Consider the following 25607-nt stretch of genomic DNA (forward strand, 5'->3'; position numbering starts at 1 on the left):
CTTACTTCAATTGGAGTGCATGTATCAGGGTATCCTCACTAAAAACCAGAAGTCAGAGAGCACCACAGAGCAGTTAAAACTACTTTAGGTGAGACGAGAAAGAGGTCTCCACTCCACTGCCTCAGCAGCCGTGGAAAATATTTTTAATGTGCTGCAGGAAGAGGCATCTGCTTGTAAAAATTGTCGCTACAGCAGGTCCCCACCAAAGGCCAGTATTTTGTGATGTAAGGGAAGGTTCATGGTTTCGGAGAGAGAATTCCCATGAGGATTTTTTTCCAGGGGGAGAATTCTATTGCTGTAGTTAAATTAGCCTTCAAAAAATACATTCTGATTATTTACTCTGTTGCTTGCTTTTTGGAGAGATGATGAAACAGATCTAAGAATGCCACTTCGGAGTGGGAATCTAAATGAAAACAAGCTGCCGGAACATTTTTTTTTTTTTTTTATTGCATGGGTGGAACCACAAAAATTCTAGTTTTCCCAAACAACTGTGAAATGTGACCTCGTAACCTTTCATAAGCAAAAGAAAAACGCACATAGTAACGTAACACTGTTACTGCAATTACAATTACAGGAAGTAGTATTTATACAGGAATTATGGCGATGGGACAGGAGCCCTGTATCGCAGAGGCTTTCCTGCCTTTTGTGCAACAGGAAGGCCATGATGGAAAGCAATTAGCACACCATCCATCGCTGGGAGAGCCCCGGTTGCAGGTATCTTCCCCTCCTGCTAGCAGTGCACCAGGAGGCGATTATGGGTGGGAAGCTGGAGCAATAGTGCCCGCTGTCTTTTAAAGGAGAAATGGGTACGTCAGTTACGTTATATCTTAGGAGTGGTTTAACTGTGTTAGTGGAAGCTCAACTGTATTATCATATAACCATAGAATGGTTTGGGTTGGAAGGGACCTTTAAAGGCCATCCGGTCCAACCCCCGGCCATGAGCAGGGACATCTTCAACTACATCAGGGCTCAGAGCCCCGTCCAACCTGGCCTGGAACGTTTTCAGGGATGGGGAATTGACTTCTATGGGCAACCTGGGCCAGTGTCTCACCACCCTCATTGTAAAAAACGTGTTCCTCATATCTAGTCTGAATCTTCCCTCTTTTAGTTTAAAGCCATTACCCTTTGTCCTATCGCAACAGGCTCTACTAAAAATTATGGTAAAATCTGATCCCTGCGAAGCTTAATTTGGTCTAGAGGCAGTTTGCATTCCCAACGAGTTTTTCCGTAATCATCTTGCTGAAGAATGACCTTTAAGGTCCCTTCCAACTCTAACCATTCTATGATTCCATGAAGAATAACAGCTGGGTTTCTGCTTCTTTTCCAGAAAACCTTTTAAAAAGATGCCCGCAGCATGGAGAGATGCGCACCAGCGGATCCATCCACAGCAGACGGGAAGATTTCGGCCTTGCCAGCGCCAGCTTGTCTTGCACGCAGGAAACGAAAATAACCCACCAAATTATTTTTGGGTAGAGTTTCCTCTTTCCTGGTAAGAAGGCTACGGCGACCAAGCCGGTGCCCTGAGCAAGGCCCTGGGTCACCGAACCTCCCTCTGGCAGAGGTGCCGTCCCTCCCCTCGCCCCGGTGCCGCAGAGAAGCGGATCCCCGGCTCCCGGACTCTCCCGTTCTTGCGGGGCGGGCGGCTCCGCGGCGCTGGTGGCTCCTCCCGGCCCGTCGGCAGGCGGGGCCAGGCGGCCGCCCGCCCCCCGAGCCCGGCCCGGAGCCTGGCGGCGGCTGTGGCGCTGGCGACCGTGTCCCTCCTCGGCTGCAGCCATGAAGTCGCTTTGCCTCGTCACCGTGGGGGTCCTTGCCATGACGCTGCTCATCGCCAGCATCTCCTTGTTGGTGGCACACGTCTTCCAGAGGGTGGTGGACCTGCAGGTGAAGCAGGTGAGAGCACGGCCCGATTCCCACCCCAGTCCCTCCCGACCGATTTATTCCCTCTCAAAATAACCCTGAGATGAGAGGGAGGGGGTTGGCGGGTGGCGTTTCTGGCTCGCTGCTTGCACTAGCTCTGGTTGGATGAGGGCAGGAGCATCCCTGGGCAGCGAACCCCCCCCTGCCCTGCACCACCCGGCTAGGCTGGGGCTCCGGGTGGAGCTCAGGCTGCCCTCGGCCTGGGCTGGGTAAAAATTGGGTAAATATGAGTAAAAATCAGTTCTCTTGAGGCAGCTTTAACAGGTGTGGTGCAGAGCCCTCTCCAGAGCAGCAGCACATGAGGTGAGCAGGGAGGACCTAAAGCACCTCTCCTGTTTGGACATCCCTGTCATAGATTTCTTGCAGCTTTTGTGCAGCAGCTTGTTCTGCTGCTCCATTTACTGCTGCCTCTGGAGCACAGCCAGAGGTGCTACGGGCTGAAACACGTGGTGGTTTCCCAGTCTGGGTGACGACAGCGAGGCATTTCACCCTGTTGTTAAACGCTGCTTGTAGCACGCTTTGGGGACACCCATCCTGACATTGTTATGAATGTAGAGCCCTTCACTGTTGGCGGCCTGCCTGAGCTTTTGTTCCTCTCTCATACTGGCTCTTCGCATTTGTCCGGTGGTCCAGTGAGAAGGGTCAGCTGTGTTAGTGTTAATAACTCCCTTAAAATGCCTGTGAAGTGTGTAAATGAACAATTATTTACCTAGTCTGAGGAATATCATCCTCTCTGTCGTACTGACAGAGAAACCAAGAGTGCTAACACATGGAGGGATTTGACCAGTGCTATTGTCTAACGGGTGCACAGTGTCTGCTGATCCCCTGTCATGCCCTAACCAATGCGCTGTTCTTTTCTTCGGGGTATTGACAGGGAGCATTTCCTGACATAGAAGCTGTATTGTCTTAACCTAAGTCAGTTTGGTTTAGCGAGCGCAATTCTAGGTCGGCAGTCAGCTTAAAGCAAGTCATGGCACTTTGAAGCGCGCCTGTAAACTTCAGGGGACAGCCAAAAAAAAAAAGGCTACCATAGGGTAAGCTGTCCTGCAGCCTGCCAGTGTGTCAGCAGCTCTTCAGGAACCGCTCCTACAGCTGCTCCTACAGTGTTTGTTCTCAGGTACGTGCCTCTGCCGTGCTGGAGCGTAGCGTGGGTAATGGATGGTTTATCCTGAAGTCATTTGATTGTCAGCCCATACCTTTCCTAGGCAGTCTGCAAGGCAGGTGAGAAGCGATACAAGTGTTAATGTATGCAAAGTTGTATGCAAACCAAGCCAAATCAGTACGGCTTTGCACAGGCATGTGCAGTTCCGCCGCCCAGATCTTGGGTCTCTTTGGAAAGGAGTCTCGTCGTCCGCCGCATCCCAGCAGAAGTTTGAGTTTCAAGTCTGTTTTCATGCTCTTCACAGAAGATCAGGGGGGTAAAAAAAAATGGTTTGGCGGGAGAGTGTAGGACTGTCAGGAATTAGGTGTGATCCTCCTTACGCGTATTATCTCTTAGCTACATGCTCCTTACCCTTAATGGTTGATTATGTAAGAGTAAGTTGGTATTCGCTCAGCAGGGCTTTCGGTAATGCAGGATAAAGTTTCCAGAGCTCGGTCTTTTCCTGCTTACGGCTCTTCAGCTCGTGCTAGCGTACGTCTGGATTGCACAGAATCAAGCCTTCTGCTCCCTGCGCTAGCCACTGTCTCCCTCCTGGCCTTCTCCAGGAGCCACACACACAAGTGCAGAAGTACAGCTTTCGGGCCCAGAGCAGTGTCCTCCCAATCACTCTGCTGATTCGGCTGCTTTCCACATCTGCTTTATCCCACGTGAGCTTTTTCTCATTTGTGTGTAGTCTAGAAAGTCGCTGTCTCTTGTGTAACCACGTACGCAGCTCAGAAAATCTTGTGCAAATAGACAAATCTCAATTTGCCTTTGAAATGTGGCAAGACTTGAGCTTTTCCAGCTCTCTGCAGTCCAGGACAGTGAACATGAAACATTATCTCTGTGCTCTGGCCTGTCTTAGCCTCCTCAGCCTCTCTTGTCACTGGAGGAGTTGCAGAAGGGGCAAGAGTTTGCCCTTACGGCAGGCAGTGCACGTTCCTTTGAGGGCTTTCCAGCAGCCCTGAAGCAGCTGACTTGCAGTGAAGAGCTGCCTCTGCTACAGTCTCAGCTACCCCTGAAATGGAAGACCGTGTTTTGGAGCAGCTGGAGCACCCCTGTGTCCAAACCCAGGACCTGTGAACCACTGAGGGTGGGTCGGCTTTCAGCAGGGCGTTTGTGTGCTGCATCCTTTCAAGCCAAAGGCAGGGTTCTCGGATACAGAGGGGGTGTGGGAAGAGTGGGGAATCCAGCCCGGCGTCAGTTTTCACATCCCCTTGAAAATCAGCAGGCAGATGTGTAGTGACAAGGACAGTGGGCCCACCTTTCCTGGAAGGCCTTCAAATCTTGTCAATTTGTTCTTTGTCTTATTTGCCAGTCTGACTGGCTTTTTGTGAATTAGAGTGCCATCCCAGATCACGTGTCTAACTTGTCCAAAAGCTGTTCTTTCTCAGGGGCTAGCACCTGAAACGCCATCGAACAAGGGCAAAAAACCTGTAATGAACAAGAATAAATGAGCTACCTGCAGGAGAAGGGCCTTCCTTAGCTGCTAGCAGTATTTGCCTTCTGCTATATGTTAGGTATTTTATTGCCATAAGCGTGCAGTTTGTGAATATACCAACCTTTGATTTATGCACCTAATTCCAAACTTGGGCAATCAGTCCTTTACCTCAAGTCTTTTCTTTATGCCCCGTACCTTACACTGATCACTTAGTCTTCTAACCCCTTGAAATTTCACTGGGCTTCTGTTCCCAGCCATCTCTAGAGCTGGATTGTCTGGAGTGTTTAGGACGCAAAAGGACAGGGAAGATACTGTGTCCCTTCATTTAGTTTATGTATTGATATTTGTTGTTGTTCTTTGATGTGAAGTGCTAGAGCTCCAGCGCAGTTTAGCGTGGAGACTCAGATGAAGGATCAGTCGAGATGCTCCTTCTGAGCAGACCGTTCCCAAGGTGCAGGGTCAGAGAAGTCTGCTCATGTGTGTCTGAAAGCTTACCCTATCACTTGTCTTCAAAGTTGCAATTAAATTCTGTCATAGATGAATTCATAAGAGTATGTCTTGGAATTAGAACATTTTCAGTTCCAGGGGGAAAAAAAATATATTCATTTTCTGTGTAGGTTCCAAAAATGTTCAGTACCGTTTCCCACCCCCACTATCACTGCCAGGAACAGATACATTTGGGAGGGGAAGCTCACTTTTTATTTCCTTTGTGTGACGTGCGGTCAAGACAAGGAAGCACCAAAGAACGACACAGCTGCAGATTCAGGACTGGCATGATAAATAAAGTCAGCGGGAAGGATGCTTTGGTACACTTGAAATGAGCATGGACTCCACTTGGAAAGGAGAACGCCTGCTGTGCTTCCGCATGAAGAGAGGAGATGATATTGTCTGCTGGTTTTGGGTTGTGATCTTGCAGTAGGTGCAGCCTTGCATCTCTCTGAGGCAGGGTCTCCGAGTCTGAGGCCTCTCTAGGCTACTGCCTGCAAGACGAGTGTCTGACTTGAGGTTTCTGAATTCTTGAAGTTGTGTCTCTTGTTCCTGCATATAAACGTAGCAGAGGAAAGGTCTGGTTCTCTGGCCTTGCGCAGTACAGCAGCAATAAGGACGGCGGAGCTGTGTCTTTTACATATTTTAGATTAAAGAGGAGTCCTGTGATCTAATATCTTGCAGCCTGGCCAGCCTGGTAGCGAACACGAGCTCTGGCAAAAAAACCAAGCAATCCCAATCATGTAACATTGGATCGTGCTCTGGTGTGGAGGAAAGTCAGCAGAGCTGAATTTGAATGCCATCAGCTGAGGGACACGGACATATGTTTTGCCCAAAAATATGTGCTCATATTTTTCTCTCCGGTCCAGGCTGTGTAATATCATGTGATAGACCCAAATATCCCTGGTAACGCTTGGCGAAAAATAGAAGAGAGCTCACTGTATTTTATTATTGGAGAGTTTCCCGTGAGTCTGTCTGCATCCAGCTCAGGAGTTTGTGCATCTGGGTTTACAACTGGGGCTGTCACTGTACAGAGCTATAAATAGACACGCCATTTCTGTGGGAGATCCAAACGGTGTCATGCAGACCCAGGAAAAAAAATCACCAGATGACTCGGTTTCACTACCCTTTTGCTCTGTAGCTCATCTCCCAGAGAATCACTTATGACTTCAGAATCTCAAGAGCCTGTATTTAAAGCAACCTGCCAGAGAAAATATCCTTCATTTCATTTCATTCTTATTAATGCTCTTTGCGTGTAATCTGGTGCGTATGTGTACATAGAGAGCGTGGTAGAAATCTCCCTTAGGTTTAGTGATGCTACATCGAGTTGGGGAGCCTCTTGTTTTCAGTCTAGCTCAGGAGATTGGGGACGTGTCCTCCCTGCACATCGTAAACGTGATCCCTCTGTCATAAAGGATAGACTAGAGCCTAAATCTGGAATGGATATGACCAGGGTGCACTTTTTTCTTCAAACATTGCGCATTTAGGCTGAGTAATAGTCTCGCATTTTAGTTGCCTCATATGAGAGAAGTTTGAGCACTAGATAGGTGTCCTGAAAATGCTTCGTAGTTGTTAAGGAACAGTTCAAATTTCTAGATACGGATGGTTAAGGTCAGGACAGACAATAGTGACTCTGTTCGTCAGTGTCAAGCTTATACTCATTGTGTTACACGCACGTGAGAGTTGTGAGCTTAATGCTACTTAGGAAGGGAGCAGCCATCAGTCGTTCGTTACACCACCTCTGAAATAATTGCCTTTGGAATGTGGTCCTATGCATATGGAGAAAAGCTATCACAGTCATCTGTAGGTGTCTTAAATACATTGCTGTCTCCCTCCCAGCCCTTTATGGTGGCATCATGGAAACGGTATGCCTGATTTTGGGACATTTTCTGTTCCTGATCCTACAAACCGACTTCAGGAGGGCTCTGTCTGCATACGGGGCTGAGCCTCCTTGGCACGGATGGCAAGAAAACAGGATCAGAAGCATTGGGCTGTGTAGGAAATGGTACGTATGAGAGTGCTGGTAGTTCCAAAGAAATGCACAAAGCTCCTGAAGCATATCTAAAATATAGTATTTTTTGTGGTGTGCACAGAATACGTGGTTTGAAATCCTCAGAGGAAAGGAGTCCGCAACTGCAAAGTGCCACCAGCTGGCTTGGCTTTCATTGCCGTTCAGCAGTTCTGCTGCCATTCCCAGCTCCTGCCAATAAGTTTTCCTTTGAAACAGTCTTCTCTTTATCTAATCGTTCAAAATTAAAATCTACAGGGAGAGAAAACAGCTCCTTAAGTGGGAAGGCCAAGAATGAGGCCTGAGGCAACTGTGCCCGATAAAGTTAGGACCCCATGAACAGTAACCAAGGAATGGCAGCTGTCCAGTCTGCCCTGCTTTTGAGCTTGCACTTACAATATGTGTCTTGTTTTCTCAGAAGAATAAAAAGAGCAAGTGTTGATGAGACCCATTTAATTGCAAATTACTCCCCCCACCCTTCTTCCGCCTACAGGTGAAACGGTTTTCAAAGATATAGTTTTCTTTGTGCTTTTTCCTGGAAGTTCCGCTCTGCAAGCCCAATTACTCTTTACTACCACAGTAGCAGCACCAGTGTTACAACTATATGAAAAGCCTTGATTTTGGTGGTGGTGATGCTTTTATAGTTGGGGTGAATTTTATCTGAAATGGAATGGGAATAAAGTGAGGGGTTGAGACCTGTATTATACGTTACTAATGGAGCTACGTACAGGTATGCTTGTGACTTTCCTTATAACATGTATATGCTCCTAGGTAAAGGAATTACCGATTCGTTACGCAAGTGCTTGTGCCATAAAATAATGATTTATAGCTTTCTTCTGTAGATCCGTGTTTTTTCGGTTACAAAGTAGACTGATGTTCCGTGGGTCTGGAGATGCATGCGCTGTCCTTGCTGTAGGAAAGTAATTAAAGACAGAGGGGGAAGAATCTTTGCCCTATTCAGAGACCTCAGAAAGGTGCGAATCCTCATATGCCTACATGAAAGCAACTTCGGTCACTTGCAGGTTTTCCTCCTGGGCCACTGAGAAACAGAGTCTAATTGCTTTGGAGACAGAATCTCACAGCTGTACTGGTATCTGACATTCTTAGGCAAAGAAATCATAAACACAAGGAATCTAAGCTTCTTTGCTGGCCTTGTTCCTCCTAAGAGGTCTCTCTTGGGACCTCTTGGCCTCCCACTGTTGAGTTTGACTTTTATGTCTAATGTTGGCGAGTTTTGTGGTATCTTACACCAGGTTGGGTTTTTGCTGGCGCGGGAAACGCAAGAGGATCGCTGGGTAATAGCTGATAAGTCTTCCTTGTGAAAAATGTCAGGCAGAAGCGTTTGTGGGAAGAAGTGGAACAACAAACCCAACAAACCTGTGCCCTCAACCTGCGAGCCGTTGTAGCGTGTGTCTGGTCGTGTTGATATTTATTGAGATGCTTCAAAGTAAAAAGTATCTATAAACACTTGTAGAATTGGCATCTCCAGTCCTATTGCCTGTGCTTATGCTGAGGGCACAGAATTCCTCTCTTCCCTATAAACGTCATACAGCGTCTGTCATTAACAGCTAATCTGTCTTTCTCTTGTTTCAGGGAACAGTATTGAAAAATGGCACGGAAACCTTTGAAGCCTGGGAGGATCCTCCTCCACCAGTCTACATGCAGTTCTACTTTTTCAACGTGACAAATCCTTTAGAAGTGCTTCAAGGCGATAATCCTCTTGTAGAGGAAATAGGACCATACACCTACCGGTAGGACCATTTCACTATTTTCACATTTCACTAAACCTGTTGTGTATGAGGAAGCCAAAAAGTGGGATCCAGAACGCTTGGGATCGCATTAGCTCTTAATGTGTGAGTAAAAGTTTATTCAAGGGTTCATGGTCATACGCCACCCAGACAGTACAACTAGACTGACACTTGGAGGGCCTGCAATCAGCTCCCAATTAAGCCAGTGACTTCTATCAGATTTTGGGCAAGATTTGGCTTGTGCGCTGCTGTTCCTCAGCTGCTTAACACAGAGGAAGTTGTTTGCATCCTGGCCTACTGTCTTAACAAGAGAAAAAACAGTGACTGGTTGGGTGATGTTTGAGAGTCTGGGGAGAGGAGTGTTGCATAAAAGCGTGATTCATGTGTTCACCCCAAAATTAGTTCCTAGTTGAAGTTGCACAATTTACATCAGTAAAAATGTGGCCAGAAAACCAATTAGAGAGTGCCTCAGCCAGCTCTCACTGTAAAACCTGCTTAGATTCAGACATATCTACCATTTTTACAGACAGCCGCGCTTCCTAAGGCCACATGCAGCGTTGGAGCTTATCCAGCCTCTTGAGTGCTCTCCTTCTGCGTGGTATGGCTACACGCTGAACAGTCTGATTCTGCTGCACGTGGAGAGATTTTAAAGTCACCTTACAAATGAGCTTTCCTTTAGAGCTTCATTCTGCTCTGCTGCGTGCAGCAGTGTAAACCAGGAGCAGTCCTGTGGCAGGAAGCGTTACAGTCTTTGAAGTCAGGGAGGTACGAGAACCACGGCAAAAAGGTTGATTTCTCATTGTCAGTCTCACTTCGGGTCACACACGCTCACTCAGACCGGGCACGGGCTGAGTGCCAGAAGGAGTTGTCTTTGCCAAAGCTGCGAAACGATCAGAATCTGGTTGTTAGTATTTGAAAAAAATACCGTAGAATAAAAGGGAGGACCTTTGTGGTAGCTTTGGTCTCTGCCGTTCTGTTTCTGTCCTCCCACACCTCAGCTTTGCTTCACCCTCTGCCACCAGTCTTCCCCTGTCTCCTCTGTATTTCAGTACCATGCCTGTTTACCCTTGGCAAACTACGTGTGGTGCTTTGTATTAGATAAACCAGCAGAGCTGGAGAAAAGATGCATAAGCTTTCAAATTCCCAAGCTTTTCTTCAGGTCTCTGCAGTATAATGCTGGTAATTAGTCAGCCGTGCCTTCAGCCTGTCAGGAAGATAGATAGGGCCGGCTCTAGGTGTAATACAGCTACATGAAACCACATAGGCCCATGCTCTCCTGCACCCTGGTACTCGGTCCCCTTTGCTGGCTTCTTTTTTTCCCTTTCCTTAGCTCAGAGTGTCTTTTGGGTTTGTGAAGCTGCATGTGATCCATGAGAGCGTGTAGTGGGCTGGCCGGGGTTGGTGGCGTGGCTGGCTTGCTCTGTGCCACAGCCTGGCTGGCAGCGGGTCGGCCGACGCAGGCTGTCCCCGAGTTGTTTATTGCCGTGCGAGGGAGGGAGGCTGCGCGTTCCAGCGCTGTGTGTTTCAGTTGCTTCTGGCTTGTTTGGTTAGCCTGGTTTTTGGCATGTCTGAACAGGATTCGGTTGTGCTGTGCTCCGTCTGATAGAAGAAAGAGGAAGGTTGGAGAGTGGGGTGATCTTTTCCCGCAGATTCTTTAATCCTTGCCTTGCTGTCACAGCCGACCGTACCAGACTGTCAGCAGTGGGGGGGGGGGGGGAAGAGAGGAGGCGTGTGGGAGGAGAGGGAGAAGGGAGGGATGTTGCAGACATACTGCGCACTCGAGCCAGAGAATAAATACCAAGTTTGGCTCACAGGCCCCACGTAGCAAAGCATTAAAGACTCATTTAGGTTTCGCATGTGGCAAAACACCTAAAATGCCTAAACACAAAGTGTGTGGTGCAGTGTTTTTATAAAACAGGATATTGAGGAGAAAGGCTGGAAGTGAACTGGCCCGGACAAGCAGAGGAAAAAAATCTAATGAGCGACAGAGAGGAGGTGGGACGGCTAAATGCAATCTCTTCCTGCGTATTCTTCCAACGTCCTGACCAACGTTCAGTGTAAACCCAATTAGCACAGAGGTAGATTCTGTAACAGAAATGTAGTAGTGCTTGTGTTTTCAAATCCTGCAAGCTGAATTTGCAGCATATAAAATAATTAACGATGAAGTGCAAGCTGCTTATCTGCCCCAGCCTGCTGAGTCCCAGAGAACACTTGAATATTGCCTGGTCTTGCACACATTTACAGCTTTTTGCCTTTAACGTCTGAGATCTTCCTGGTCATATCCCTAATTAGGGAGTATTATTTTCCTCTCTGGCCCTTTTAGAGTTGGAGAAGCTTCTCAGGTTAACTCTGGCCTATTTTAGGGAAGGGACTTCACAACGGTCTGTTTCCATCCCCTCATTTCAAGCCCTAGAGTGTAAAGTAGATTGCTGGACGAGAGGCTCTTGCCAACTCAAGCTGGAAGTGTTGCCAGAGCGAGATGTTCCTAGGTGGCAGGGATGCTGAAGAGCGGTAGGTGCGCTGTTTGTGTGAGGTAGATGGGAAATGGTTGGTTTCCAACAAGAATAGTTTCACAGGCCTTTCCAGTGGGCTTTAAATTTGAAGGACTGAACCAGAGTAATACAGCCTGTCACGAAGCTGCATTGACGGGTCTAGTGCAGCTGGGGTAGGATCTCAGACCTGAAATGAATGAAAAACATCATAGCACAGGGTCTTGCAGAATAATTCACCTTCGTATCTTAGGACTTAAAATTTACACGGGAAGCAAAGCGATGTAAACGTCAAACCGCTCTTACGTGAATGTAGAGTTATGAAATACGTTGCCTTTCACTTAATGTGTACGTCAAAAGGATCATGCCGTGAGCAGACAACCCGCCGTTTCCCTTTTCAGGTTTGCTGAAGGCACATGCGTAGCTCAATGTGAGCCTGAGCCAGCCAGTTCTGCAGAACTGTCTGTTTCTTCTCTGTACAATGGCAGTGGCAATGGACTGAATTATGGTTATGACATGTATTTCAGGGTAATTAAGATCTGACTTCCTCGTCGGGCAAGCAGGTAGCAGTTGATGTTACTTGCCAATTGCACTTGTTTGTCAGCAATCCTGAGTTTTATGCTGCTCGTCTGAGTGCTTTGACACTAACAGAAGCAACCTCCCAGGCCATGAGAAGCTCATGGCAAAAATTCAGTTAAATTTCTGTCGTGTCTAGGATTCCTGCCTGGGAATTAAAGGAGAAGAGCTAAAATGCATCTTGTTCTGTGGGCGTGTCACATGTAAGCCCAGAAGTCCTAGTGCAAAGTACTTTGAAGCCAGCAGAAAGATACTGGTAGGTTCGTAGGTCAGGTTAATGAGACTTACATGAAGCCCGCATCTTGTTCTGCCTGGGAGTGAATTTTGCCTGCAGCAAAGAGGCAGAAGTTTTGTTTTCAGATTGTACTTCAAGGGCTGTCCCGTATATAGCGCCTCTAAATCCTGCTGTTCTGTCTGAAATTGTTCTTTTTCCTTGGAGGTTTTTAAAGACGAGGCAAAAATATGAAGTGCAATTAACATGTGGGATGGCATTTTTGGAAGCGCCCTGCGAGGTCTGATTCAGCTGACACTGACACAAAGGGGAGTTCTGTTGCTGACAGCAGCACTAGCCAAAACGAGTCTGCTCCTAATGAACTGAAAATCCCGCCTTCATGTGCTTAAAGCAGTAGAATAGCCATAAGTTAATTGCAATTAATGTGATGTGTACTTGTTTAACTTGATTAGAGAGCAAACTCTCTTGTTTTGCAGAGAATACAGGCCAAGAGTGCATGTTCAGTTTTTGGACAACGGTACCAAAGTATCTGCTCTGAATCCAAAGACGTATGTATTTGAACCTCAGAAGTCAGTTGGAGACCCTGAAGTGGACCTGATTAGAACAGTTAATATTCCTGCAGTGGTGAGTTCTCTTTCATTTCTGCTTGGAAATCATCCTGACACACTTTGTAACTAGCAGCTTGTTGCTTCATGCTGTCTCTGGCCTTGTGGTAGATAAAGGTGATTGAAGAAGGAGAGAGGCGGCATTACGTCCGGGGCAGGTACCGCATTCGGTTTTGGTTTGGACTGTTGTGGGGTTTTTGTATTTTGTTCCTCCCTCGCCGTACGCCTCTGTACTGTCAGTGCCTCACCCTTGCGCAGAGAGCTGCGTGCTTCAGAGACGAGCAGAAATCAGGCTTGTGGGGTTTTCATGAGTAAGTGAAACCAGGGAATTAGTGACGCCAAACGCATAGGAGGAACTCTGACTTTGGAATGGGAAAGTTTGGAAAGCTTGGGGTTGTTTTGTCCGAATTGCAAAAATTGCCTCCCAAGTCTGCATCTCAAACTGGGAAAAAAAAAATTATAGCAGAAGAGTTTCAGATACAGATGAATGAAAAGGTGCTCTCAGAATAAAATTCAAGTTAAAACACGTGCCCCCAAACTGTGTTAGGTGAAACTTCTCTGCAAAGAAAGTTTCATTTTGGGGATGAGAGTCAGACCATGATATTTGGTCTCATACAGGGATAGTTTGAGAACAAGCGGATCTAAAGCTCATACCCTGCAAAGGAAATGAGACTGTACTAAAATACCTGTTGGTTGTGTAACTAAGCCTTCACTCCCCTTACTAGTTTAGTTGACTTCAATTACAGGGCACATTAATTTCTACTTTTCCCCCAGCATTTCTAAAAATGTCTTGTCTGACTCTATGAATGAATACATAAATGCACTGTATATAGTAGGCGATAGGACTCGACTTACTAAAAGTTGCCAACAGTACAGTCACCGTATTGACAATTCCTCCCAGGCATTTGAGTGGTGGTAAGTATTATCTCTCGTTCGGATTTTTGACTGTGATGCACTGTAACAGGCAGTACTAGAACTACAGGTTGGTTCACCCAGGCAATATTCCCTTCTTTTGTTTTTGCTTTTTTAAAGACGTTGTAAAGTCGCTTGTCAGCTAGAAAGGGAATAAATTTTGGTACTGTTTGCATTTTGGAGAAATGGTTATCTTTTAAAAATGGCTTTCAAAAATGTAAACCACAGCTTCCTAAGGGCGAAATTCAAAGCACGTCTTCAGCTGTAATATACTTGTGAAATTCAGGCTGTTTAGAAAGCGGTTTTGCACGTATCAGTTAAAATCCATTCGTAAGACTGTGGAAGTTAATGGCACGGAACTGAGCTGGTTGTGTGCCAGTGCCAGGCTGACTGGGAATCTGCAAGAGCACATCCCTGTGGGAGAAAAGCTGAAGAACCTGTTAGCCAGCACATTACTTGCTGCAAGTGGAAATAATGAAACTGAAAATACAGTTGAAACATGTGCAATGCTGAAATGTGTCTGTGTTTGTATGCCGCTGGTATTATTTATTCTACAGTAAATCAGACCGTTTCTCCCTTATTCCAATCCCCTGGCAGACTGCGATGGAGTGGACCAGGTCAACCCCTCTTCAGTTTGCCACAGAGGTGCTGCTGCTTCTCTACCAAGAATCCCTGTTCACAGTTCACACCGTTCATGAGTTACTATGGGGCTACAAAGACAGGCTCCTGTCAACCATTCACCTTTTGCATCCTGAGATCGATCCAGTATTTGGCTTCTTTAATAAGGTATGCAAGACTTTCTGATGCTTTAGGTGGGGAATGATGTCATTGCTACGGAGTCTGGACTGTCATTGACAGCCACTTGAGAAGGATGTGCCTGGGCTGAGGCCAGGAGGTAGACTGCAGGGATAGCAAAAGGATGTTCCCTCTTCCATTGGGCCGTATCAAGGCACTCGCTGGTAGCACAGCTGTGAGTTTTATCTGACTTCGCTTTATCAGGTATGGATAAGCTTTCCAAGGGTGGATGCAAACCACTCCAGTGTTGGCTGCGCTCACTTGAATTACATGGGCTGTGTGGGGCCGGTTGTGCAAACTATTAGAAAACAATTCCTGACCAATTTCCTTAGTAATTGATTGAAATTGCATGTTATTTCTGTGCTGGAGCCATTACTGGCTTCCATAGTGTTTCTGGTTGTGCGTCGTTTGGGGCTGCGGGGACTCCTTGTATCTTGGAGATCATCTGCAGCACTCAGGTTATTTTCTGTGGGTTTATTTTTTTTGCTAAGGGCTGCTTCTTCAGTGTCAAATTTCAAAGGAAAAAAAGGCTAATCTAATATTATATTTCCTTCACTCGGGAGGTGTAAGAATCTAGCCCGGTCACTTCCACCTCATTTATATTCAAGGTGGAGTTGAATGAATTGCGCTTACCTCCGGGGGAGTTCTATCACTCCTAGGGAGAATTTGAAGCGATGACAGCTTAAACTCCTGCCACGCTGTTGTAGTTACCAGCCAGGTGTTACAGAATGAGTGGAGTGATGAAAAATTCACGTATCTGTTTGCAGATGAATGGAACCGATGATGGAGAATATGTTTTCCTAAGTGGGGAAACGAACTACCTTAACTTCTCAAGGATTGTGGAATGGAAAGGAAAAGAGTAAGTTTTTCGGCGTGTGGTGGCCTCTGTCAAAATCTGCCCCTTTTCACATTCTGGATGAACGTAAGCATTGTTTACAAAAAAAAGGGTCACAGGGCAGACTGCTGTGAACACTCACCTCTGAACCCCTGGCTGCCCCTTGGCAGAGGTGACCCTCTCTCCACTCCCTCCTCTGGGACACACGTCCCAGACACCTATGGGGACAGTGTTCCCGCATCTCCACGGCCAGCGTTCCAGAGACCACACTTCCTTACGGCTCTGTACCCAGAGCCAACTTGCGCCTGGGTATCTAACACCTCCTCATGGGCAGCGTGTGTCACAAAGAAGCCAAAGATGAACTATGTAAAACATCCCTCTCCCATTAAAACATCTGCCAGCAGTTACATGTACGGGAGGAACTTGTGCAGACGTATTCTTGCTTGCCTGGCACAAGCAAATTTAAAGAGATTACAGATGCAATTTAAACCCGTTTTAATCCCATTTTTTGTTTGCGGAGCTGAAGCAAGAGGATTTAGCACTAGACAGGTCTGATTCTCGTTTGCTCAGACCATGAGCTGGCATTGCCTGACCACCGCTCAAAGATCTTTTAACCCCTACTCTCTCTTTGCTTCCTTTTCTTCAGGTCATTGAGCTGGTGGACAACAGAGGGATGTAACATGATCAATGGGACAGATGGGACATCCTTTCACCCACTGATTAGCAAAGATGAGAACATTTATATCTTTTCTTCTGATTTCTGCAGGTAAGGAGAAGAAAATGTCACTCAGACTTTAAAGCAGAGCAGGTACATCCATTCCTCTTGAGGTTTCATGTTTAGGCTGGTGTTTTTTCTCCCGTGATTTTATTTAAGAGTAAGAGTGTTCTGCATTTATTCATGGTATGAGGGATGAGAGAGTTACACCAAAAAAACCACAATTTGCATCAAGTTAAGGATGTGCTATTTCAAAATAAAGATAAAGTGAAAATTCGGAAGATGACTGGACTGCCTTGCAAGGAATGGAAGGATTTATTGAACCTTGTCTCAAGCTTCTTTCCTCCAAAATCTTCCTCTGTGCCCTGCTTTTTTAGAGAACGCAGATTGCCCTCTTCAGAGATTCATGACTTGACATAAGGCTGTTTGAAATGCATCAGGATGCAGAATATCTTGATGTTTCCTTCTTCACGTTCCACCTTGCCTCCTCCCTTGCCTATTTCCCTATTTGTGAAGAACAAAACCAATCTGAAATTCTCTGTTTAGATCAATACAGATGCGCGTTACACTAAATTCAGGACTTTTCAAATTGTTCTGTCTTGCCCAGCTGTGTTCCTTTCCTTGTTCTTCTCAGTAGCGTGTAACTGTCTCACACGACAGGCAATAGCAACGTGGGGACCAGAGTGAGACCCTGAAACGCGGAAGGCAGGCATCAGCGTCCCTGCAGCAGCGCAGCTGGCACAGGATCGTCTATTTTGTGCAGCAGCAGAATGATGAGATGTCTATTTGCCGATCAAAAGCCTGTTAAATTTAATACAGAAGATTGTCGGAGTGGGCTTAAACGAAACCTAGCTTACTGTAAACTTAAGCTGATAGGCAGGCATCAGCAAAGAGTCATCTGCAGCAGGTGTCAGCATGTGCGCAAGAATAACAAATGTGGGCCTGGCTTTTCTTCCTTGCAGGTCTCTGTACCTGGTGTACGACAGCTCAGGAACTGTTGCAGGCATCCCAACCTACCGCTTTGTGCCCTCTGCTATGGTCTTTGCCAACACGACGGTTAACCCAGACAACGCTGGATTCTGCGTGCCGCCGGGAAACTGCCCTGGCACTGGCGTCCTGAACGTCAGCATCTGCAAGCAAGGTGTGCTGCCAGGCGGTGGGAGCAGACTAGAAGGACATCAGTAGGGAATATATTTCTCCTTTCTATCTGAAACACATGAGGACAGTTTGGTGAGGCCTGTAGGGTTATGTCTGTGCTCAGTGAAATCAGCCAGCAACAAGCAACTGTTTGGCTGTAAAATGCAGTAGTGATCTGAGGGGATGTTCCTGTCGGATGCTGTCGGCTCCAGCAATGATTTAAATCAAGGAATCCGAAGGAAGTACCAGGATCCATACTGAACAGCTTGGGCGTTTAGCCTCTGCCCTTACCCAGGTGGCTGTCACATCTGAGTAGTTGAACAAAAACAGTGCAAAGGACCAGCATGCAAGACATGAAGCCATGCTGGTGCTGCACAAGGGAAAATTTGGCTTGTTCTGAAGCCAGGGAGTCAAGAGTGTTGATTCTGTAGCTCCAGAATGGACGTTTCCTTTCGCTCTAAACGCCACAGTGGGAAGAGTTTTGAGGTCCTCAAAGACTTCCCCAAATCCTGCTCTGCCTTTTTTAGGTGGTGACTTTCTATGTTTTCACATTCCAGGTGCTCCAATATTTCTATCAGCTCCACACTTTTACCAAGCAGATCCAAAGTTTGTAGAGGACATAGAGGGCATGAATCCGAAAAAGGAGTATCATGAGACGTTTCTGGACATCAATCCTGTAAGTGCAGCATTTTTTAAAGGGTTATATAGGTGAATTCAAGCATGTGGATTTAGGTCGCCTTCTTGGACGGTGTGTAATCGACACAGTCCCATTGACCTGAAGGAAGCTGTATTAGTTTATGTGGAACTGGTCTATTAGTATTTGCTTGTATAGAGCAAACTTTGGTGGATAGCAAGAATTAAAATACATTTCCCATTGTGCCTGTGCAATGAGAGATGCCATCAGACGGGTAATGATGAGATGAAGGGGCTAAAGTATTTCTTAGAAGCCGATGAGGCTACTTTTCCTGTTTACCCTGCCATCCCAACCATTTGAGTATTGTCTTGACTGTGTTTTCCCCAAGTAGAAGCTAGGTATGCGGACCAAGAGAGCAAATCAATAAAGATTCATTGGATGCTGGACTCAATTTAGATGGCATGGAGTCATGAGAGGAGAGATACAGAAGCGTGGTGATTATGTTTTTCATGGAAGTTTACGGAGTTGTTGGTATTCTCACCGTGAAATACCAGAAATAAAGGGAGCTTGCAACTGATGGTCTGTGGTTTTACACTTGTGGTTTAACCCCAGTAGGCAGCTGAGCACCACACAGACGCTCACTTGCTCCCCCCCCGGCAGGATGGGGGAGACTATCAGGGAAAACTCTCTACATCTATCATCACTCTGTACAACTACTTGAAAGGAAGTTGTAGAGAGGTTGGTGCTGGTCTCTTCTCACAGGTAATTAATGATAGAACAAGAGGGAATGGGTTCAAGCTGCAGCAGGGTAGGCTTAGGCTGGACATTAGGAAAAAATTCTTCACAGAAAGAGCGGTCAGACACTGGAATAGGCTGCCCAGGGAGGTGGTGGAGTCACCATCCCTGGATGTGTTTAAGACTCGTTTAGATGTCGTGTTAAGGGATATGGTGTAGGGGAGAACTTTGTAGAGTGGAGTTGATGGTTGGCCTCGATGATCCCAAGGGTCTTTTCCAACCTAAATGATTCTATGATTCTATGAAAAGTGAGAAAACTCAGGTTGAGATAAAGACACTTTAATAAGTAAAAAAAGAAAAAAAAAGAAAGAAACAAACAAGATCAAGGAAAACAAGCGATGCAAAAAAATCCCAGTTGATCACCACCACCCAGTCCTCGAGCAACAGGAGCCCTGGCAAACTTCTCCCCAGTTTTTCATCGCTGACCATGACGTCATATGGTCGGGGATATCCCTGATCCCTGGGTCAGCTGTCCTGGCTGTGTCCCCTCCCAGCTTCTTGCTCCCCCCACCCCAGCCTTCTCACTGGCAGGGCAGCGTGAGAAACTGTGAGAAACAGAAGAGGCCTTTAGGCTGTGTAAGTGCTGCTCAGCCGTACCTAAAACGTCCATCTGTTATAAACACTGTTATCATCACAATTCCAAAACATAGCCTGATGCCAGCTGCTATGAAGGAAAATAATTCTATCCCAGCTAAAACCAGTGCGACACTGATCTCTGCATCCACACGTAGGAATGTAGGTCGAGGGAAAGAGCAAAATCATGACCTGCCTAGTTTACAGAAACGGAGTGCTCTGACTCATCAGGCTGTTATGTGTAGCTAAAGCAGGAGGAAATTGCATAGTTCCTCTCTTAAGGTCTAGCGCTTTGGTGCCAGGTTCTTCTTCTTATCCTGCTCCTACTTCCCAGAGTTTTTGTACTACCATAAAACAAGCTCCACGCCTCCCACCCACACTCCAGACTAAATTTTGCTGCTTGAATGAGGAAAATGTTCCTGTGCATCCGATTGCAGCTCTTACTGTAGTGGTGGCGTTACCGTGAGGAGTGTTTCACGCTTGTTATCTCTGTGGCCGTACACTCCCATAGACTGTGGTCAGGACCTGTTTTTCACTCTGTAGAAAAAAAGGTTTGTCTTGTAGGTGGCAGCCTTTTCCAAAGCTACAGCTGGATCTGGAAGAAATGGGATCTCTCTGTAGCCCAAGCGTAAGTTTGCACAGCACGATGGCACCCTTATCTCTGCGCAGCCTCTTCACATCTCCTTAATTAAGAGGCAGACTGGAATGTAGGTATATGAGTTAGAAGACTGTCTTGGTGAAGGAACATAAATAATAATGCTAAGTGGGTCTTGTCTTCCCTTATCAAGCCCACACCAGTGTAAATAACAGGTTGTATTTTCCCAGTTTTTCCCAGTTCCTATTATTTCACGTTTACTCTTTTTTTTTTTTTTTGACGTTCTCATTTTTTTCATTCCTCAGCTGACCGGGCTTGTCCTGCAAGCAGCCAAGCGGATGCAGATCAACGTTCATGTCAGAAAATTACCTGAATTCTTGTAAGTGTTCTCTGCTGCCGGGTGGATATCTCAGATCCGATTTGATATTCATAATTAATTTGTCTGCAGCGTTCAGGTGGAATATTGGGTGGCGAGAGCAAGTGAGAGAGAGAGAGAGAGAAATCCAGTCAAATCTCAATTACAAGGGGCAGTACCCTTTTTTCTTACGGAGCGAGTAAATTTTGCAGTTCCATCTGTAGAATAAAGACAGTATTCAAGAAAAGCAAGATTTTACAGACAGGTTCCACGTGGTGCTTGTGGACCAGTCATATCACACTGGTTTGTTTGCTTGGAGAGAAGGTCTGCCACAGTGGAGTGCAGCTAGAACTCGGAGAGTGGCTACCCGCTGCAGTGAGGACATGCCATTCTGCTCTTCACATTTTTTAGGAGACAAAAATACTGTAGTTGCCATCATTTCTCAGCACCGGTCACATGAAAACCCAGACAGGGCTGCCCGTGCCTTTCCCCGCCAAGCACAAAATGTAGACCAAGTGGCGTGTCTCCCAGCCGAGGCAAGCCCTGTCTAAAATCGGGAGGGAGGGATCATTCGATCGGCTGGAGGGAAGTACCTTGCCTGTGACTGCGTTGCTGTGATAACGAGAAATCTTTGTACTGCAACTTTGGCACTCAGTACAACCCTGCAAATGGGAACAAGGTACAATCCCAAGTAATCTGTGAGTAAAATGCCCCTTTTCTTCTTTGTTGCAAGTGGATTCTGCTTGGTTTTCTGGGCGTTCCTGTTTGAGGGGGATGTCCCCGAGCTGCAGCTCAACTGTGCAGAAATACCATTCCCTTCATTTCGCGTCTTTCTGATATAGAGTCATAGAATGGTGATGTACTCATCACCAACGCTGTGTGGTAGCTATTCTTCCTCCTTAGCTTCTAAGCCGATGTTTATTGGCACAGCTTTGCTATATATTATAACTAAAAAAGAAGTATTTTACCTGCCCGATGCTCTCGGGAGAGTTGGCGGTATTTCTTCAAAATAGCACCACCGTGTTTTCTAGTGCCCAGGAGCCGTTCCATTAACACAACTTAAGAGTGAGCTGTTCTTTCATGTGTGCCAAATGTTGGGGAGGCTGCTCTGCGCATGTTGCTTGGACAATAGTTGCTGTGTTTTACAAACATGAGTAACTTTCAAGACCAGCTTAGCTTAGCATTCCTGCTGACTGGCACAAATCTGTCATTCAGTCGGTTATTAATGAGCCTCTTCTGGATCCCTCTCTTTCTCTCCCTACTGAGTCCCAAAATACACCATTTTTCCCAAAACAGAATTTAGTATTCATCTTGGGAGATCGAGCTTGTTCTCTTCCAGCAGGGGGGTGGAAATTGACGATAAAAAGGAAAGGCCCAGAGCTTTTTTAGGGGCAATTTCCTTGTTCATTGTTCCATTATAATCTGTCTTCAAAACCCTCCAAGTCACAAACCCATCATTTTTAGTTGTTGTTTCTTTTACACAGTGAAACGGGCAACATCCGAACGCTAATTTTCCCAGTGATGTATATAAATGAGGTAAGTATTTTTGTTATTTCTTTGCAATATTGCGGTATGTTTATGCTTGCAAAAATACCGTCTTTGAGCTAACCCGAAAAGAAAATGCTGTTATTCTTGTTGTTTTATACAGCAATGGGTAGGAAGCTGTCGCTGTTTCTTAACTAACATCCTCCTGCTGCTTGTTGACCATAGTATTAAGTCCAGCCCTGCAAAACCCTCTCAGTCAGACAGTCCTTTTAATTTCAAAGGTGTTGGCTGTGAGGAAAGGGGCTGCTCAGGTGAGGAGGCGAGAGTTCAGAAGATCACATCTTTTTGGGGTTTTTTTTGAGTAGTCTTTTGTGAATATTCCTGGGCTGTAGTTGGGTCACTGAATTCGTTGGACTCAGGGAGGACTCTAGGGGACTAGTTTTGATGATGTACGCCATTATTCCGGCCTATATTATTCCATTCCTGAACTGAGAGTTAAAAATCACTACTTTCTTTTGAAATGCAGACTAGATGATCCCTCTGGCCACACAAGGAGGGCTAAGCATTCTTAGAGGGAAAGTATATCAAGAAGCAATGAAGCAGAGGTGGAGAGTTATGGGAGTGTTGTTTCCCTGCCCTTTACAAAAATAAAGCAGTCTGATATAAAGGAAAAACAGAAATAAATCTTTTTTTTCCTCTTGATCTCTTTCTCTGCTCCAGAGTGTTCTGATTGATGAAGTATCTGCCAGCAAACTCAAGCACGTCCTGCTGGAAGCCAGTGTTGTAACTGGAATCCCCTTCGTTATCATGACTCTTGGAATTGTTTTTGGGATTGTTTTTATTGTGCTCGTGTGCAGGTCCCGGGGAATAAGTGAAGAGGTAAGTAGCATTTGAATTAGACCTTGCTTACCGTACATCTGCCTGTATTTGATTTTCTTTTCATTGATTTTACCTGTTCAGTGTCTTTCTGCACACAAACATTTTTATATGTTGTTTTTGTTTAAAATGACCTTTTCTAGGGAAGGGAAGTTTTAATAGACTCAGAATAAATGCACCAAAACAAAGGAATGGAGCTAATATAAGAAACGTGGTAAGGCAGGTCGTATCTTCTGTGCCTAATTCCCTTGCCAACGGTAGTGAAAATAAAAAAATCAGCCTGTCTAGAGGACCCTGAGAGATAAGATGCAAAAATTCCACCATATTGGATGGACAGACCGAGTCAGTGACAATCTGACAGCGTTCTCAGTAGAAGCAATTGTGTCATGTCAGTGGATTATTTTTCAGAATCATCATGCAAATTGATGACCAAAGAACAGATGAATTTTAGAGACAACAGCATGCAGAAAGTTTTATCCAGGCAGCACCGGTTTCTACATCTATTTATGAAAAGTTCTGTCACAAAATGACGTGCTGACATTACGGTCAAAAGCTGATGCCAAAATTTCACCCTAATAGGCGAGGCAGTCGAGTTCGGACAAGAGAAACTATGGATCCTTTGGCTAGAGAAATCGACTGGGTACTCTAGTAGGCTGTTTGCTCCTTGTAGTTGCTGTGGTCTTAGTGTGGTCTTAGTGTGGCCTTGCTTGTATGGCGTTTCCTAAGTGCTTTCTCACACCGTTGTAAGATAGTGCCCTCACGCCTGCCTCCAGAGCACCCCGCCACGCATGCTTTGTCTTAGGCAGTGGGACCCATCTGGGTCACTACCACCACATCTCCAGGGAGACTAGGGGTGTGATGGTAGCGGCAGCAGTGGCAGCACCTGGGCGGTGCGGTCTGCCGCCTCCTTTCCTCGAGCAGTGGCTTTGAGCAGCTGATCTTTGGCTCTCTTGGCTTCCTTCTTGATTTTCTCTCTGGGTACCCATTTCATGAGCAGATGCTCTCAGGACTGTACTTCAGGTTCCTCTACAAGAGAGCCTGGTACTTTTTCCTTTGAGCTTTTGAGCCTGCCTGTGTTCCTGGCAGGCTCAGCTAGAGAGGCAAACCCATCCCATCGCCTCAGGCCCCTGTCCCAGGCCTTCCTGCCCCACCCTACACGTATAGCTTCATACCAGCTCTCTTGGGTGTTCTTGAACACTGCGCAGGGATTAAAATGACCAAGGGACACTAAAATCCGTGTTTTCCCTACATTGTTTTTGTTGCTTTTCCTGCAAACAGAAGTCATTCAGGTAGTTACAGCTCTCCCTGTGACGCCCCTCCCACCAGGGTGGTTATGGCCTGCCATCACCTGTAAGGTGCTACAGTGAGCCCGAGGTCCCTGCCCAAGCTGCCACCCACCTTCTGGCGCTTTTTTAGTGCAGTGCTGGTTCTCTTACAGGAAATTGTACTTAGAAGTAGGAGCCAAGAGCTTTTTCCTTTCCCGTTTGGAGTCTCGGCAATCCAGCTTCCCCACTGGGAGCTCTCTAATGTGCCATATTTAACTTTGCTGTGTTGCGGGTTTTTTTCTTTCAGAGTACTGAAGACGAAAGGTCCCCACTCATCAGGACGTCTTAGGAGATTTTCTTTAAACGTGTGAGCTTGGAGAATAAACTATTAGAGCTGACCTAATACCAACTACCACTACCCAGCGTTGTCCACTGTGGAGAAACGATCGTGTCAAGTATAACTTTTTGTGGTATAGAGATGGAAGAGAATCTGCACTGTCATTGAGGGAGGAGACTTTTCTTACCGGCTAAGTTACAACCTTAAAACTACATTTAAAAACAGCTTGAGATCCTGCTTTTTTCAACCACGCACTCTTTGTACCTGCACTGACAGCCATAGGCTATCATAACCACTGTTATCAGCGAAAATAAAATGGCCTGATTCGTTACAGGAACGACACGGGTAAAATTTTGAAAATGGCCTTAGGAGTGTGGGCTGCAAAGTACCTTTCTGGAAACACAGCAGGCTCCTGTATCGCCCAGGAACAACGGACAATTTTGCTCTAGGCCTAGTATTGTCTTTTCTGTCAAGTGTTGCGCGCTACTTATTACCGGTATGCACTGACTGTTTATTATTAATGTCATTGGTCCTTTCACAAAAATTATTTGTACAATTAGTCCAAAACCCCGAGTGAAAGTTTGTCAAGCCTCTGTAGTTACCAGGCTAAAAGAAGCCGCTGATTTGAAATGCTTTTCCGTACAGACCTCTTAACTGTTCTAACTCTGCACCGGATCCCATTGCGTGTTAGCAATGCATCTGTCCATCGGGGGTTTTCCAACTTAAAAAACAAAACACAACACGACATTGTTCTTGATGGTGGAGGGTACAAAAATGGTGTTCTTTTTTCTCTGGTATTTGTGTCACAGTTCCCAGCTCTGTGGTTTAATGCGAGTGCAGACTTGGCAGTTACGTTTACTGGTTAGGGTAAAAGCACACCTCCATCTTAAGGTATGTATAGGGCCTTGAAAAGTCATAACACTTTTTTTACTTGTCAAGTGAAAACTTGTTTTAAAAGTGACAAAAGTATTTTTTCCCCTAATTAAAGGATTATTCTCATTAAGAAGTATTTCCGTTAGATCTAGATAGTGAAACATATTTGAAAAATGTATTACTGTCTTCTAAATAGAAGCACTGGTTTTTGCATTGCGTTGGTTTGGGGTTTTTTTCTTAGCTGGCGATTTGTTCAAGAGTTTTGTTCATCTGGAGACAGTTCCAACCAGGAAGTTTCGTGGTGACTGCAATTATTTATTATCTGGATTAGCTAAAAGCAGATAAAGAGAGCCCTGGGCTCTCACACTTTTGCAGCCTTGCCTCTTCCAGCGTGGTACACGGAAGAGCCAGGGCAGGTGCACTAAACTTCAGCCAAGCAGCAAAACTACTGCCTGGAGAACCACAAGCGTACGCAGTACGAGAAGGAGAAACTCATCACAGCTTTGTGCAGCCGGTTGCCTCAAAGGAGCCGTTCTGGAGACGCCTCACCATTCCACGGCGGGGGTTCAAACTGCCCCCTCTTCTCAGCGCCCCCCCACAATGCTGTTTTCTGGGCGGATGGGATGAAAGTAACGCTATGTGGGAACACCTCGGGAGCTTCCTTGGCTCTGTCGGTCCCCGGACTCTCCTCCTCAGCCCCGGTCCTGGGAGCCGGGTACCCTGATGGAGGGAGAGCCCCCTCAGCGCCTCTGTGCTGCTCACCTCCTTCCCTGGCCGGCCGC

General features: G+C 46.2%; 1 protein-coding gene across 2 annotated transcripts; it reads left to right on the top strand.

Annotated features, from left to right (window-relative positions):
* Positions 1-1686: 1686 nt before the first annotated feature.
* On the top strand, positions 1687-25023 carry SCARB2 (scavenger receptor class B member 2). Of its 2 annotated transcripts, XM_063336588.1 has the most exons (13): positions 1687-1890; positions 8587-8744; positions 12515-12662; positions 14153-14341; positions 15118-15209; positions 15832-15951; positions 16863-17041; positions 17595-17713; positions 19940-20013; positions 21474-21525; positions 22195-22353; positions 22494-22564; positions 23923-25023. In XM_063336588.1, exons 1-12 carry the CDS (start codon positions 1774-1776, stop codon positions 22521-22523), a joined length of 1437 nt encoding a protein of 478 aa, XP_063192658.1. In that variant the 5' UTR covers positions 1687-1773; the 3' UTR covers positions 22524-22564; positions 23923-25023. The 2 variants fall into 2 exon arrangements, with proteins under 2 accessions (XP_063192658.1, XP_063192657.1); XM_063336587.1 differs by lacking the exon at positions 22494-22564 and having other exon boundaries at positions 1688-1890; positions 23923-25017.
* The last annotated feature ends 584 nt before the right edge of the window (positions 25024-25607 follow it).

Source organism: Chroicocephalus ridibundus, chromosome 5 (genome assembly GCF_963924245.1).
Source record: "Chroicocephalus ridibundus chromosome 5, bChrRid1.1, whole genome shotgun sequence".
Lineage (NCBI taxonomy): Eukaryota > Metazoa > Chordata > Aves > Charadriiformes > Laridae > Chroicocephalus > Chroicocephalus ridibundus.

Coding starts and splice junctions, on each gene's coding strand:
- SCARB2 (XM_063336587.1), top strand. CDS start 1,774: ATGAAGTCGCTTTGCCTCGTCACCGTGGGGGTCCTTGCCATGACGCTG. Junction 1,891..8,586: donor TGGACCTGCAGGTGAAGCAG/GTGAGAGCACGG, acceptor CTCTTGTTTCAG/GGAACAGTATTGAAAAATGG. Junction 17,042..17,594: donor CGTCAGCATCTGCAAGCAAG/GTGTGCTGCCAG, acceptor TTCACATTCCAG/GTGCTCCAATATTTCTATCA.